This window comes from Lathamus discolor, chromosome 4 (assembly GCF_037157495.1).
Source record: "Lathamus discolor isolate bLatDis1 chromosome 4, bLatDis1.hap1, whole genome shotgun sequence".
Classification (NCBI taxonomy): domain Eukaryota; kingdom Metazoa; phylum Chordata; class Aves; order Psittaciformes; family Psittacidae; genus Lathamus; species Lathamus discolor.
The window spans coordinates 72154894-72172442 of record NC_088887.1 but is presented as its reverse complement, the minus strand read 5'-3'; the positions used below and the strand labels follow the sequence as shown (position 1 = coordinate 72172442).

Genomic DNA, 17549 nt, shown 5'->3' with positions numbered 1-17549 from the left:
TGCTTTAGATCATTATTATGTAGTTCAGCCTGTTGAGTTTATGAACGATTCTGTACAAGAAAATTTGTAATTCTACCACTTGGGTTTTTATTGCTTGATCATGGGTGACCTAAGGAAGTACTGAGACTTCCTTTACTTCCAAAGTTTGTAGGGAAAGGGAAGGCGTGTAAAAGCCGGCTGTTTTGGTGCTGCTTGCTGCAATTGTCAACGATGCATATTAAAACAAATGTTACTATTATGGCTTCATTGACATGAGTGTTTGCCAAAATTGTTAAAATTATTACCTTTTAAGGGGAGCCCTGAGTATTCTTAAAGCCTATACAACAGCGTATGGCCAGCTCCTGAGTCATAAAGCCTTTAAAAATGCTGTAATATCCTTTACTGTCATACCAGAGTAAAGTAGACATTAATAATAACTGCTTAAATAGCAAGTACCTGAATCTTACAAGTGATCTACAATTTGCGTGGAATCATTTTAACTGAAGGCTGTCTCTGCACTCTTGTCCATGCTTTGCATGGAGAATGTGTGAAGGGAAGGGGAAAATTCAAGGAAATGAAAGATCATGAAATGGCAGATCACTGCTGCCTTTAATTTATTTTTTGTATTATTGCTCAGCAGAAGCAAAAAGCACACCCCCCTTATCAATTTTTTAATGAAAATGGAATTACTTTTTCATCTAGGGTGGAAATGAGTGATCAATTACTATGCCAAATCAATCCTGCTGGAATTTACTGTCCACTTTTCAGAGTGAGGTCTCCCACAGTAAAGCTCTATCTACAAACAACAAACTTTTCTCTTTATTTAACCCAATGGGATTAGTTATATCCTGATCTACTCAAGGGGCTAATCAAATAATATTAGTTGTCATCTTTTTTTCCAAAGAAGCTATAAATTTTAATGACAAACAATATATGAGTAACTATAAGGATTCTTTCTGTGTCCAAAGACCAAAGCATTGTATTCAGTTGATGGCAGACATTGTAGTTTTACGATATCTAAACCTTGAAAGACGAGGAATGGTTCTCTTGAACATGGTAACACATTCGGAAGGAAGAGGAAGTGGCATCAAAGAGTGAGAAAGGACTATTGATCCTGCTAAGAATCTGACTGAGGGCAGTTGTGAACATTATCAGATCTGGACACACATGGCAGTGCTCCATCTACACACTGTCCCCTTATAAGAACAAAGCACATTACAGGAGAAAAGTTTCTAAAACTTTTGGTCATTTTGTGATTTATTGTAATAACTGCAAAAATTTAGAAGTTCACAGGAAGACTAAACTCTTCATTACTGTAAATAATTGTAAATAGGTGGAAATGTTGGGCTGGAGTAAATGTCCTTTGGCTTCATTCTTTGCTAACACCAAATAAACAGTCTTTCCTGTTGGGGTTTTTATGGTTGGGGTATTTTGTTTGTTTTTTTGAAGGCCTCTCATCTACTGCTTTATAATATCTTCCTTGGAGGGTTAAAGGAGCACGTGGACATGCTTGGAAGATGCTCTAAGTATATGTAATAATAATATTGCAGTGATATTAATATTAAATGATTGCATGTCTAGAGTTTGTCAAAAAGAAGTAACGATTGGCATTAACATTGGGTATCACCTAAGGAAATATTGGGAAGGATCTGGGTTTCCATTTTTCTGTGTATGGGAGGACAGGAATTCCTAAACCATTGCCCTGGGTTCATCAGTAGCAGTCATTTTTCTCCTTCTTAAGTAGCTGGTGCAGTGCTGTGTTTTAGACTCTCAGCCTGGGAACAATGCTGATAACACTGATGGTTTTAGTTGCTGCTCAGTAATGTTTACTCTGACCAAGGACTTTCTGAGCCTCATGCTCTGCCAGGGAGGAGGGGAAGCCAGGAGGAAGCAGAGAACAGGACACCTGACCCAAACTAGCCAAAGGGGTATTCTATACCACAGCACGTCATGCCCACTATATAAACTGGGGGCAGTTACTGGGAAGGGCTAGATCACTGCTCAGGTCGGGCTGGGTATCGGTCAGTGGGTGGTGAGCAGTTATATTCTCTTCCTTTGTTGTTTCCCTTATAATTATTATTATTGGTGGTAGCAGCAGTGATTTGTGTCATACCTTAGTTACTGGGCTGTTCTTATCTCAACCCGTGGGAGTTACATTCTCTTGATTCTCCTCCCCATCCCTCTGGGAGCGGTGGGAAGAAGGGGAGAGAGTGAGCGAATGGCTGCTTGGTTCTGGGTTGCCGGCTGGGCCTAAACCACGACAGCCATTCACTGTAATTAAATCCCAGGCATTAAGAGAACAGTTCTTTAAAAGTAGCAATATGGAGCCTCAGCCTCTTAGAAACTGCACCTGCACCTTTATGTGGATTGATGCCCTGTAAGTCTGTACCTGTACTGTTTGGGAATTTAGTCTCTGGAAAAGGACTGAGGTAGGTTTCAGCAGGTGCTAGGGGAGGCCAGTACCTCAAGCATCCTGGCAGGATTCCTTTTAAAGGGAAAGACTACTTCAGCAAAGTACCATTTATGCCAGTCTTAGACATCTGTCATATGTCAGAACACTTCATATGCGTCAGGACTTGATCATCTCATTCCCCACTGGGTGACTGCTGCCCTTGTGAGAACTTGGAAAATGTGGATGTGCCCTGAGGAAGAATAGCTGGGGCTTCATTTACAGTAAAGTGTGATCTAAACCTGATAATGGCTAAGGATGGAGCAGCACATAAAATGGACTGAAGTTTCCATCTGTAGTTTAATACACTAAGGGGAGGAAATGATGGCACCACCAATGGAGAGCACTAAATCATGGCAGAAGCAGAGTAATCCCAGGTGAGAAGGCTTGTGAGGGTGCACAAGTACATATAGTGCCAAATAGACAGTCTCCAAAACATACAAAAAAACCTTGGTCACGTTGCTAGTCTGGGATTACATCCCTAAACTGGTATTTTGAGCCATGGAAAGGGAGTGCAGAAATGAAGTTCTGCTTTTTGTGAAGATTCTAGGAGGAGAGGGAAAAGGAGGCTAATAAAGCCAAACCATTCCTCATGTTTTGGCAAAAAGACATCTTGGTTTCACAGCCTCTTCTGCAGTTTTCTCCTCTCTGACCCAACCAGGTGACTCCAAAGATGGGAATGCCATAAGTGGAGGATGGAGCTTGCCAGATGTCCAAGCAACTGCACGCACACAAAATCTCGTAGATGAGGTACTAGCAAGTGAATCTGCTATATCTTCACAAGGGAAAATACTGTATTTTTTCCTTCAATTTCTTTATGATGGGATTTTGGGTTTGGTTTTTTTATTTTTTATTTTTTTTTTAATTAAGCCTGTTGGGGGGTGATTCTGGCCTGTATCTTACTAGGTTGAATTTTCAAGAATTCATAAATACTGGCCAAAAAGTGGATAGGATTCTGTACTTGACATTCATGGCATAAGATGTTCAGAATTTCTGGTAGTGAGCAGTTGAAATGTAGCAGTAGGGGCTGCAAGGACTTCTGTGTTCTGAAAAACAGCACCATGCTGGGAAACCAGTCAGTGTTTCAGTCAAAATTTTATCTAGACTGTATCTATAGGCTTTATCTATTTATTATTATTTTTTATCCTGTATAACCTGATATGTGCAGTACAATTGCTAATAAAGTCATGCCAGGGCTTGAAAAAGTTGCAAAAAACAGTGGCCAAGTGACAGTCTGTACATTTGCTGTAATAAATGGTCTCCAGCTTTACTTTCAACAAATAAAGGTGCTCTATACTAGCTCAAGATAAATGTGTTTGAGAAACTTACATATGATTTTCTTTGCCAGTTCATACTCATTTTGACTTGACACATTACTTTTTCATTTGTAAGCAAAGCAAAAAACCTGCTTTTGGTCTGTTGGAGTTCCTTTGTTTTGGGAGCATTCCTTCCCTGCAGCTGCTTCCCTCCAGTAGCTTGAAGAATACAAAATACCAGAAGATTTGTGGGGAATACTCTGAGATCTTTTTGTCTAATAATGTCTATGTCAGTTTAGAATCTCTTTCAATTATATGTATTGTATGTTTGGCTGAGCTTCTTTATCCTTCTTCACCTAAAGGTTGTTATCTTTCTTTATCTACAAGTGCTCATCCACTGCAGGCTTAATGCAAAGCTGATTGCAACCTTACTGCATCTTACGATGAATAGATCATTGATACCCAGCTAAGTGGAAATAATTTTCTACGGCAAAGCAGAAGAATTTAAAGTCATATCACACTAACCTCTGGTAATTTACTGGGATTTGCAGATTAAAATAATTATTTGTGAAATGACTGTGGTATAGCATTCACTTAAGATGGAGGAGGAAAATGAAACACATTCTATATGATTGTGTACACTTGTCTGTTTTTACATGCATGCATAAGCATTTTGTTTGCATATACATAGCATATGCAGTATAGCATACTGTAACCTGTGTATAAATACATATAATATTTATGTAACACTGACACCCATTTGACAGCTTTGAGACTGCAGATGGATTTTTTTGAAGTTGCAATTTTCTTTTTTTCCAGATTTGATTTAGCTTGTTACTTTCTCATAAGGGAAAAAAATATACTTCTAACTCATATTATGTTAATTAAGTTAGTCTGAAGCTCTATCAGTTGAATCAACCAGAAGAGCATCAGATGTATCTGAGATCGTGTAACTGATGTGAACAATGTGATTTTTCTGAATTGGCAGGTAAACATGCAGTGATGTTTTGTCTTTGTTCCAATGGTAGATTTCCCTTGCTTTTCAGTAAACCTCCCAGTAAATAATTTGTAATTCATTAGGAAAACAATGACAATGCATATAATTAGCAGTTCTCTTTTGGTACTTCTATTTGATTACTTTCCTGCTATCACGTGCAATATGAAACCATCTATTATGAGGTATAGAATATGGAAATATCTAAATTTACAAGAGAAACTGGAGACTGGTCCTTTTTCTAAAGAGGTGGAAAATAAAAAAAATAATTGTTAACCGTGGCCTTTCATTTTCTTGAAAACATCAATTACATTTACAAATCCCAGAAACACAAGCCCACCAGTGGAACAGAAATAACTCTTTTCAATATGCTTCAAAAAATCTAATCACATCTAACAGCTGAAATTTATTTACAACTGTAATTTGAAACATTAATTATGATAATGTGCTGACTTCTTTTGTAACATGGTTCTCAAAAGCCTGGCGGTTCTCTTTTTGGTCTTGATGTAACATATGTTTTGTGACTTAGAGAATTTCTCTGCCTTTCTTGTTGTTGTTTTGAAATGTACCCAGAAGGGAAATTTCTTTTTCTCCTCTGTTTGTTCACTATTTTCCTCACCTTCCACATTGTTATTTTTTTCCCCTCAAGAGTGGCTGTTAATTCAAGAAATGGATTTTAGTGCTTATACTGACTCCTAATGCTGTCAAAAACTAAATGTAATGTTTTGCAGCCTGGACAGGGCAAACGGTAGCAGTAAGGATTTACTAGGCAGTGATGCCAGTGCACTTCAACAGTGTCAGAAAAGGCTGCTTATGTCTTTGTCTTGTCTTGATACTGTGGCTTTAGGAGGTGCCTTCTTGATATAGATGTGTGTTTGCCTTTATTAAGTTGGTTATTTAATTTCTTTTTAAAAGGGCTTGGTTATTGCTGTGCTAGCTTATTTAGTTGTGAGTAAAGAGAATCTGTGTGACGAGGTACTCTGATGATTTCGTTTTCAGTTGTGAAAAATAAGTCAGGTTGTCAAGATACCTGGCTTTACTTTGAAAGCCTTTAAAGAAAATTACAAAAAGGCTCTTTTTCTGTTTTGTTTTGTTTTGCTTTTTTGGGTTGTGTTTTTGTGTGTGGTGGGGAGATTAGCCAAAAAAATGGAATTTTTATTAGGACATGAAAAGGTCTCTAATGACCCTTGAAAGCGGACAAAAGGGTAGCACAATAAGTGACAGAACTCTAACAAGGGTGGAGGGCATTCCAGGAAAAAAAGAAATTAAATCCTTTAATTTTTTTCAGCTTGCCATTTTCTGACAGCTTATCAAGTGGTTGGGACTTGTTTGTTTTGGCATGCGGTTCATTCATTGTAGGCAGCCGGGACTTTGTTCTTCTTTGTGGTTTCCAAAACCTGATTGTGTTTATCCTAGACTGTGGGAAAAGTGTATATTCCTGTTTCCTTTATAAAAGTAAACGTCAGGTTTTGTATGAAATTTTATTTCCCATATTTTCCATTCCGTTAATCATTATTGTTGAAATATGTCAGGCTTTGGCACATCATCCTTTGTTTTCATATGATTGTACAGATTGCAGTGTCAGTGTGTGACCTGTTAAGTCAAAAAATAAGCATGTTTGGGCTGTAGTAATTATTACTTCATAAAGTGTAGATGAAGAACATGCACCATTATTGAAAAGAGACCAGGATTTAATTTATCGCTATTAAAATTGTTTTGGAGGATAGCTAGCTGTTGTTGTATAGCACTTTCTCACTTAGTCTAGACAAGACAAGGCTAAAGGGAGCCGTGATAACGGCTCTTCACATACCTGTAGGTAGCTGTAAAAAGAAAGGGAATAATTTGTGTTTCCTGTCTGTGATGAAGAAGAAAATTCATGTGCTGCAGTTGCAGTAAGGCTTATTTTATTCAGATATTAGGAAAAAACCTTCCTAATGATAAAGATGCTGAACACTGGGATAAAATACTTAGGGAGACTGTGAAATCTCTGCTACTGAAAGATTTTAAGAATGGGTTAGACACACGTTGCTTGGGAGTGACACAGGTGTGTTTCGATTCTGCCAGGGGTACTGGACTACAAGATCTCTCTAGATGATTTGCAGCCCTGTTCCTAGGATTCGTTGTCTTTAAAATGCTGAAGATCTCTGTGCAGCTCTTTGTTTGCAATTTATGCTCACTCTTCAATATCTGCTTTTCTCCTCATATGTACATTGTGTAAGTATTAGGGCTGTGTCCAGACCCTGATTTTAGGTCTATATGTGCTGTAATTTAATAGCAGGAAGAAAAAGGGAGAAAAAACTTCTAATGTTGAAGTAGGAGACGATTCACAAGAAGAAAGAATTCTTTGTGTTTTGCATATTTAGACGATGGATAATACGGTGTTAAATCAATAGCATACTTTCATTCGTATTGTTCTGTGGCTTACTGACAATGTAATATTTGAAGACTGTTTAATAACTTCAATCAACTCCTGAACCACAGTAGGTGACCAGACATTTCATAAGGTCATTTTTTTTTCTGTTTTCAAAGTAGCATCATTGGAGGTTTGCATTTTAAAAAGAGATTAAAATGCCTCTCATTAGGAGAGAATGAAGATAATACTAAATGTGAGTAACAGGAATACAGAATACCTTTAGAGATGGCAGAAGCCTCATTACTGATGACATTCATCTTTCTGCAAGCCCGAGGTTGTTCTGTGTTGTACTTGGCCATATTTGTTTTCATTGTTCTTCAAGATTAAATTTTATTGAATTGACTGAAACAAAACCAAAATGTGAGCTGAAGCATGAATTAAACTTCTAGTACTGAAACTGTTGAAGGAAATGGTTTTATTTTATCTGTTTTATGTATAGATTTGTGTACTCAGCTTTGATTACAGTGATGTGACACACAGAAAACTTAATGGTTTCAAATTCTGGAGACATTTCTAATCACTTTTTATATCTGGCTTTTTTTCAGCGGCTTTCTCGGAATGCTGCTGGAGATACAAGCATTCAGTTTCTAGGCACAGTGGTAAGTATGTATAAACGTTAAGAGTTACAGTGGTAGAAAAGCATACTGTAAACAGAAAATTGGTAAATTACACTAGCGCACGTTTATGCTTGTCTTGTGAAGGTTAGTATTATGTGTAAATATTCTGAGCTTAACAGGTGAATTTAGGCAAATTTCTGAAGCAAACTTCCAAGGCACAGTGCGCAGTGTCTGCATTCCACATTTCAGTTGATTCAAGTCTGCCTCTGTTTCATTTACAAGGGACTTAGGAGTAACTGGTTGTAGACTTGTAAGCTTATTGAAGCACACTCGGGTTTGATCCACATCAGGATCAAACCCACTCTTCCCCACCACCTCAACTTTATGATCGCTGTTACTTCACCATAACATGTACTCTTACATCTCAGAGGTGGGTCAGTGACTGTCTCATGAAAACACTATTTAGTAATGCAAAGCATTCAATCCTTTTCTGTCTCTAACCAAACGTGGTAGCTCTGTAGTTCCCCCAGATTTTATTTGCTGGAGAGAAATATGCCTCAAATTCTAATCAGATTTTGCACCATTAGAGAGAATTTACTCAATAAAGTTGATTTTTTTTTTATCTGATATTATTTGGATCGGCCATGTACAATGCAAAAGCCAGTTTTGTTAGGTGACGAGTGCTTATAAACATATATATGATTGATGGCAGCTTCCAATTCCATGATTTGCATGATTAATTGGTAATGAATTTTTCCAAGTTCCTGGAAAAATTAATTATCAATGCACCTAAAACAGTTCTGAAAAGGAATTGACGTATCCTCTAAAGTAAGTTGTTCTAATTGTTGCAGTGACATTAACAGTGAAAAGCCTGGGATTGAAACATTTCCTTTAGAATTTAGTCCTAACATCTCTGCACGCTATATGTTTAGGAGAAAAGTAGATTAACATTTTATATTGATAATGCTTTCATTCTACTCGTGATTAGTTCTTCTACAAGTCCTGTAAGGCCTATTTTGGGAGGTATAGCACAGTAAAAGCAAACTCAATGCCTGAGACCTACGTTTTGTCTTTTAGAAGTGAAATGTGCCCCTTGTATTTGTTGCTTCTGTATCTCCATGTACACATATACCTATGTTTATCTTACTCGATATCAAGCAAAGCAGCAGTTACAAAGAAGACATAAACCAAAAATTTTGTTCTACACTATTGTATTTGTAATGATGCTTCAGCTCTGGAGTTGCATCCTGAATATGCAAGATTACTGCTAGCTGGCTGATCTATTAGTCTTTGTGTGTGAAGAAAATAACTAAGGATATAAGCACAAATGCAACTTGATAATACTGAACAGATTTTAATCGATCCCCTCTAAATGGGTGCTGTAGCAGAGAAAATTCTGACTGTGTATTTAGTGACATTAAAAATTAAATTTGTTAAGTTAGAAGTGGAAATATTTCATATTCATGTTAGAAGTGCCCTGTAGTCTCACTTAGACTAGAACTTTTTGCTGGGCCTTGTGCAACAGTAAAAGAAGGCAGGGCACAGTATTATTGTGCTTTTTAGCTTTAAATAAATTATGCTGAAACAGCTAATGGATTGTAATATATATCAGATCTTACTGACTAGCTTGTGTGTGTTTATTGCTTCCTAGTTATTTTGGGAAATCAAGCATGTGATTACAACTAATAACCCTCAAGAGGACAAAACAGAAAAGCCTGTAGTACTCTATCCATGATTTTTTATTTGATAAAAATTACGCATATGTCTTGCTAACTACAGTAAGCAGGGTAGAGAAACAGTAATGAAGTCTGCTTCCCAGGGTTTGTTTCGATACCAGTTTTCCCATAGAATCCAACCCAGAGTCTGTACCTGTGTTCCTAACAGATCCTCTAGCCTACTGTCTTTCTCCTTTCCTGTAAGTTCCTTTATTTGATTTGTCCTTCCCTCCTTTAACTCTTCTGATTTCAACAAAATACACTAAGTTTAGGTAATGAAGGTGAGGGAAGGATGGGTTTTCTTTACAATGCCTGCATGTATGGATACGCAGTGTGTATGTGTGTACCTGTGTGTGTGTGTGTGTACACATACACAGATGTAGTTGTTCAATGAGATTTGATAAAATTATCTTAATGAAGGTCCTAAAAATACACTTTGGGCTCACTGTTACATCTCTTACTAAACGTTTGCTAGCATAGAAGTGCAGTCAAGATAATATGTGTTTGGAAGGAATATTTAGCAGCAAGAAACTATTGCTCATTATTATTATAATGTATTGTTATCAGTGTAATAAACAGCTCTTGAAATTATTACTCTACTCTTTTTTTTTTCCGTAGTAGAAAATGTTAGGGATAGCTTTGAGCATTCTGTGTTACTTTTGATGGGGGCAAAAGTTGGTGGCACGTCAGTGGCAGCAGGCAGCGCGGTGCTACTGAGTGTGCACGCTGCTGACCTGTCCATCGAGCTTATTTTTAGAACCAGCTGATCAGGAGCAAACAGCTCCCTGGCTTGTCAGGAGGGCATCAGCTTCAATAAATGGCTTCACTTGATTTGTTGACATTGGATGGTAGAAGCAATTCTGCTACTGGTTTTGATAAAACACAAGCACCTGCTTCAGGAAGCCAGCTGACACTCTGAGGAGAAGTGAAAGGTATACTCTCTGTTAGAAACCTCCTTGCTGTCCCAGTTAGATAGGTGAAGGACAGAAAAAACTACACTGCAGCAGCAGGACAACAGTTTTATTAAGATTTTTGCTGTACTGCATATGGTAAATATGTGGAGAGTAAGACAAATGTTTCTTTTAATAACCTATTTCTGTTATTTTAGAGGAGAACAGGAAAAATCCCATTGCTTTCCCTAGTAGAATCAAAGCTTTGAATGTACATTTGTTAGCATCATTTGGAGGTTTACATAGATTTGTAATATTTTAGTTTCTGATCATGAGTAGAAATTCTTTGCTACTTCAGCATTTCTCTTCAAATTGTAGTGGCATTAGATATCTTATTTTCTTCATTTTGTTTCTTGATAGTGGGTTTTGAGTCTCAGATCTGATATAGGACTCTTTCTATTAGAGGGTGTGCAAGGATGTTTCTTCCTGAGGGGCAAGCAACTTTTAGCTGTAAGAAATAGTTGTTGAATAGGAAACTACTCCGATTTGGTTTAATCTTCTTGGGCTGATAAAATTTTGAGTCTGGATTAAATTGTTTCAGAACAGATCATGGGTTATTGCTGTAATTGAAATTTTATGTGAATTTTTACTTTTTTTTCCCCTCTGATGAACATGAGTAGATATCATGTGCTGGTGGAGTCTTGCTATTCTGCCAGTTCATGCTAGAATTATTCTTATAGTGTATTTATTAATAGCATTACTGCAACACCAAGGAATCTTACTGCATTGTATCTTGTACAAAGAAAACAAGAGAATACATGCTTCAGGTTAATGTTCAAAACTATGCCCAAAAGCAGGAGTACTAGGCAACAAGGAGGCAGTCATTTATGGGTTGTCTCCTGTGTGTAGACAGTGCACAGAACTAGGTTGGTAACAAATGTAGAATCACATAATCATGTAGGTTGGAAAAGACCCTTAAGATCATCGAGCCCAACTGTTGCCAAGTCCACCACTAAGCCATGTCCCTAAGTACCGTATCTACACATCTTTTAAATACCTCCAGGGATGGTGAGGCCATCACTTCCTTGGGCAGCCTGCTTCAATGATTGACAGTCCTTTCAGTAAAGAAATTTTTCCTAATATCTGATCTGAACCTCCCCTGGCCCAACTTGAGGCCATTTCCTCTCATCCCATTGCTGGTTACTTTGGAGAAGAGACCAATTCCCACCTCACTACAACCTCCTTTCAGGCAGTTGTAGAGAACGAGAAGGTCTCCCCTGAGCCTCCTGCAGGCTAAACAATCCCAGTTCCCTCAACTGCTTCCTCACAGGGCTTGTTTGCTAGACATAAAGATCTATACAAAATAGAAACATTAAGATCTGTAGAAAAATACAAAGGTCTGTACACAGAGTTTCTACTTCTACCTCTGTGGTTCAGAAGCCTGTATGTTTGAGTAGTCTTTTCAAAGGACCAAAGTCCATCCTTCATTCCTCTCTTTCTAGTTTTCTATCGTGTCTCTTGTCTCTTTGCTCCACCTTCTGTTCTCTTACATGAGAGGAATGTTTTCTGTTGCCCACCAGTAGCCCAAATTTGCTGGTCATTCACACCTCTGTCAGATGGACTTCAGCAACAAAATACATCTGGGCAGGCAGCCTTTAACACTAAGAAAGCTGGGTAGAGAACTACAAATTATTGTGGAAGCACTAAACTTATTTTAGACTGCGTGTAGTGGCGTCTGTGTAGAATTTTGAATAAAGAAATCTGTATGTTCAGATAGCGAGTAGCCTAGCTCCATCACAGCCGTTAACAGCTTTGGGCTGCAGGCTATGATTGACAGCAAAGTTCTGCTGGCCCAGAAAGAGATAGTCCCAGACAGTAAAGAGTCCCCAGCCATAGTAGAAAATTTCGCTATCATCTGCTCATCATTCATGCCATTGCTTTGATCTTCTGTTCTCATCAGAGCATTGATAGAGAGAAAACCACTTCTTTCCTCTGGGGAAGGATGAAAGAACATAGGTGTGACAGATGTTAGTCATGTTGCCTGGTGTATATTACTTGACAATGTTCCTTCAGTGGTGAACACAATTTAGGAACCCACATGGAACAGAGTGGAATTGCTCTGGCCTAGAAATAAAGCTATCTTTAGGTGCTTCTGAGTTTCCTAATACTCTTTTCTTGGTTCAGACTTCTTACCAGAGGTCTTTCAATTGCTTCACTCTTATCCCTGATGAAGTGCTTTTTGCCACCTTTGATTTACAAAACATCTGAAGTGCTACTGTGGATGCTTATGCTCTTTGTTAGCTTGTTAATGCTGTGCTTGCTGTTCTTCAGCCTTTTTGCAGACCCATTTAATAGTCCAGAGACCCACTGCCGCAACCAGATCTGGAAGCTCCAGGTTGAGAACACTAGATATAGGAAAACTAGTCTCTTGTCAAGCCTTAGACATGCTTTTTATCATAGTTGGCTTATGTTCTGGTAGTTATTGTGCGATGACTTTTTGATTCTTCTTTAGGCACTTCCAGATAGATTGGTGAAAGGATGTTTCATGCTCATTCAGGGTTATCAGTTATGTGTGTTGTTCTTGATGTTTTTTAGAAATGGAGAGCTTTACCTAGAGGCACTCCTCAAAATCTTTGCCTTCGCTCCTGGCTGATTGCATATTCGTAATTTATGTTTCTAAGGTTATCCTAGGAGCTATAGGTCAGTATAGTGACTTGACTTCTCACTGATTCTCCTTCCCACTACTACCTGCCATGACTTGTGTGCTTGTGCTTCAACAGTAAACTTCCAATTTTCTTTCTCATTACTGAGGCTTAAAAATTGTCCTGGGACTTTTCAATCTGTATAAAATCTTACCAGCTTCCAGACAGTTTCCTCCTCCTTTTTACTTTCTCCCTGCATTCTTACAAAGACCAATTAAATATCAATAAAGATGGAAGCTTTGACTGTATGAGTCTGATTTAGCTCACAATGAGAAATGTTTGACTTTGCTTCTTTGACTCTTACAAATCACTCCAGTTCTTAACAGGTTCTCTTTCTGCTTTTCTTTCTATATGTGACACTCCTGAAACCAGATAGTGAAGATTTATGCAGACCTTCAAACACTGGTTGAAAACCTGCAGAGGTTACAGAGGCTGCATTTATTGGAATATGTAGAGTATTAACCATAAGAAAGTAAATATAGTCCAGCAGGTGTTTATTTCGCAAGCTAATTTCTTTTTAATTTTAATTTTTTTTTAATATTGTTTCTTTTACTCTTCCCTCTCACAAGCCTTACAATTAGGGTCACTGCTGATCTAAAGGGAATTCTGCTGTTGTACAGATTTTGTTCTTTTCATCCAGTTTCAGAGGCACTGCAAACCACCGTACTTCCAGTAGTAGAGCTATCGTCAGTGGCATTTTTGTAGTGCAGGAGGTCTCACTAGGAGAAACGTGCAGTTTCTGCTGGAAGTGCTAACTTCCACAAGACCCTTTTGAACATGGGTGATGAGAATCCTGAGGCTGGCTATGAGCTGCTGTAGTACTAAGCAGAAAGTGGATAATTCATGCAACAAGGATTTCATTTGCGGAAGTAGTGGTACTTTGGCCCATCACTGGGACTTGGCAGTGAGAATTGTTCCAGTTCACACAATGTGGATGATTGGGTCACATATACCATTCTCATTTCAATTCTGTTATATATTTCTGTGTTTTAAAGTAGAAGGTATAGTGATTATATTAAAGCTGTCCACTGGGGGGAAACTTAAATGCACCTGAGAGATTTAAGAAATACCAGTGTTACCAAAACCCATGTCCTAAGATCACTTAGATTACTTTTGGAATTTTGCTTAGGATTCCTTTGGAAAGGAAAATAAGAAAGCACTTGGAGTGTGCTCTGAATTTGTCTTCTGTGACTCAAAAGAAACCAGAAGTGCCATAAGTTCCCTCAGAACAACTTCTTGTAGTCTTTGTCTGAGACCTCCTCAAGTGAGAAGTGATGGTGTCCAGGTGAAGCTGAAGCTTATATGTGTTTGCTGCGTGCCCAGTGTGAACATGCTGTTGCCAAATTTTCTTCTGCTGGAGTATGGATTTAGGTCTCTTGTTTCCTTAACACAGCAAGTGCTCTTAAGAAGTTTTGTGGAAACATAGTTATGGTTTCTACAATACTTAAAGGTAGTTGGGCTTACCTGCCTTCAAATTTGTTTGAAATTGATCAACAGGGTAAAATAGGGTACAAATAGAAGTAAATGCAATCAGGTGGGAATGGGGATTGAGAGGCAGAAACCTGGATTGCAAGCCTTGCTTTCTTACAAAACCAGAGTGGAAATGGGCTGTTACATTTAGATTCTTATGTTTTGCTCTTTATTTGCTGATCTTTAAATCTTGGCCATTTCTTTTGTTTTCAATTAAAATTTTAATTTGCAGAGAAAAAATGTGTGATAACATCATAAGTAGGTCAGAATTCCCATGAATATCCTTAATGTCAGTGGATTCTGTAGTGCGTGTGCTATCTTTAGTATAGTAGGCATTGCTTATAATAAACCATGCCCCTTATGCCTTGTAAATAAGCAACTGAAAAAAAAGGATATTTAATTTTCCATACTTTATTTGATAAGTTTCTTTTTTATTGAGCTTAGTAATTCTTTAAGGACAAGGGCTGAACTTTGTTGGTTAGCCTGTTACTTCTTGGAACACAAGTGGACAGGCTGGGTTTAAACCATGACAACAGGTTACCCAAAGGTAACTTGAGCGATTTCCCTCAGTAGACTAAAAATTCACCAATGTTGAAATGTTTTTAACTGTATCAAGACTGTTACCTCATAGCATAGATCTAGTGTTTTCTTTGGAAGGTGATGTCCACTGCCAAGTAATAAACATATGTGTAGCCCATGTTTCTAAACAGCTTTTTGATGGCTACAACTTTGGCGTATACCCAAGAACTGTTTAGGAGATATTAATTCATATGGCTTTGAAGCTTAACCAGGAATCTTAATGAAACAAAGGCATGATGAAGTTAGTAAAGCTAATTTAAGTCTCTGAATGTAAATTTTAAATGAAGTTTTTATTGATAATAATAAATATACTTTGTTTCTCATTAGTCTTCTAAGCTTCAGTGGTAATATCAGTAAAATAAACATGTTTTACAAAGATTTAACATTAAAAATGTCATTAATATGACCCTTGGTACACCAGCACAATTAGATTTCAAAGTGAGCATTTAGGATGTAACAGCGATTAATGACAACCATCGAAAACAATTTTGAACTCCATCAGTTTAACTCAGGAGGGTAAACTTAATATGATAATTTATCTAGTTGAATTGTATCAGCTTAGCAGGAAAGTATGCAAATATGTGACCCTTACCTAGAATCTAAATGGATGCTGTGCTGATAGATTTATCAGTTCCATTAAAGAACTTTAGGGAACTTTGGAATTTCAGCAATTGTTCCCTTGGAGGCTAAAAACCAAACCTGATCTCATACTGGGACCATTCTGGTCTGCATATTTCCATAATTTGCCTTTGCTACTAGTATGACAGCAAGACGCAAATAACTGTTTCTAATAATATCAAATGGAGTTGTGGAGGACAGCATTTTAATGTAGTAAAAGACCTCCCCGTGGGGTTGTTATTGCCACTATAGAACAGCAGTTACACAGTTGCAACAATAGTCTCTTAATTGATTCGTTTAATTAGCAAGAGATGAAGCTTGTGCTGCATCTTGTCATCTGTTATCATGGGGGCGGCTACAGGGAGAATCTTTGCATTTGTCACTCTTTATGGTCGGGTTTAAGTAGAGTAAAAGGAAACTTCCAAACACATTTGAGCTATAGAGGTGAGTGTTGGTAAGAACGTTTTGCAAGCGTGCTTCTGCTCAGGTTTGCAGTGTGTGGACGCGTCTGGTTTAAGCATCAGGATGGTCTCTGGAGTAGCATTTATGACAAAGCATTGTTTTACTGGGGGAAAATCTTAATCCAGCGATGTTGGGTATTTCTAACCTAAATATGCAAATCTAAGTATTATAGGAATGGTGGATTATTTGGGGCATCACTATTGTAGACTAGATTTACTTGGAAGAAATAGGGTCAGATTAGTGAAACCAGCCATCTGCCTTGTGATTGCTTTTTTGTGGCATTTTTGTTTCCAGACTAGATAAACAAAGAGTTACATGAGCACATGGGCCATGGTAGGAAGCGTGTGTAAAAGAGGGACTTTCTTTGTGGTTGGTTTTCCCCAGAGCAGTTATAAACACAGATATGGTGCTGTGCTTCTGGGAGATGAAGAAATTTTTTACTCAGATCTATTTTATTTACATTTTAAGGATATGTAAATAAATATATTTTAAAGGCATGTAAATATATCGGGAGCTTCAGTTTCATTTTTCTCCTCTCCTTGGCTTAGCTTTGTCTTCTGTTCAAGGTTATTCTTCCTTATGGAAGGAAATATTTCTAGAGGAGGACAAACTTCTTGTTAAATGCTAATTAAGAAAATGAAGGTTACGTTGGCATACTTCCATTGTCATAGCACTGACCTAAAATAAGAGATCTGTTACTAATCTGAAATAAATTAGAGGGGGAAGCAAGTAATTCTGTGCATGTGAAACACTTGAAATGTCTATTTTTTAAATGACTGTGCTTTGGGGTTTTTTGTTTGTTTGTTTTTGTTTTTCCACTTCTGTGCTGTAGTGTTGGACATGCCATCTAATTTTGGAATATGACGGTGCTGTCAATCTGTGTAACTAAGGGATAATGTGCTGTTAGAGAAGGCATTTTTTTAGGACAATTTAAACAGACATTTAGCCCACTTACCATTAAAGTTCCCATGGTAATTTCCACAAGGTTCTGAGATTGCTTCATATTCTGAGAGTCTTGGCCAAAGTCCACTTTGTGTAATTACCTTCTGTCTGCACAAATCCCTGATGCAATTTTAGATGTGTTTGATATTTTTCACTTCCTGTCCTAAATAGTGAAAATATTGCCACACAGTGCTCATAATTACTGTGGGTTATAGTCTAAGTTTAAATAAAGAGATTCCTGTAAATTACCTTAGTGATTTTTGGTTTGCCATTGTTAAAACACCGGAATATGTGACAAAAGATGAGTAAACAACAGCAGGATATGTAATTAAATTCACATACTGATGAGATAACTAAGATTTTTTTACTTTTCTATTTGATTGTATTTTGGCTATGAGCTAAAATATCTCTACTGCTAGGACCATCACTGAGGGAAAGTAAACTCTCAGACCATGTCAGAGGTCAAGCTTAACGCACTGCACGGTGCTTTGAAGCAGGTAGGAAGCCGATGTGGGCCTCTAAG

The 17549-nt window shown here is 37.7% G+C and overlaps 1 protein-coding gene across 8 annotated transcripts in view; it reads left to right on the top strand.

The window, feature by feature from the left end:
* Positions 1–17549, top strand: part of PCCA (propionyl-CoA carboxylase subunit alpha) — a 276456-nt gene that overhangs the window by 210355 nt on the left and 48552 nt on the right. For 7 of the 8 annotated variants that reach the window (XM_065677991.1, XM_065677989.1, XM_065677990.1 and 4 more), the window contains one exon: positions 7637–7690. In XM_065677991.1, coding sequence (XP_065534063.1) covers positions 7637–7690 — 54 coding nt within the window. Of the gene's footprint in view, positions 1–7636; positions 7691–9299; positions 9399–17549 lie in introns of those variants that run through there. The other variant, XM_065677992.1, reaches the window with a different exon arrangement.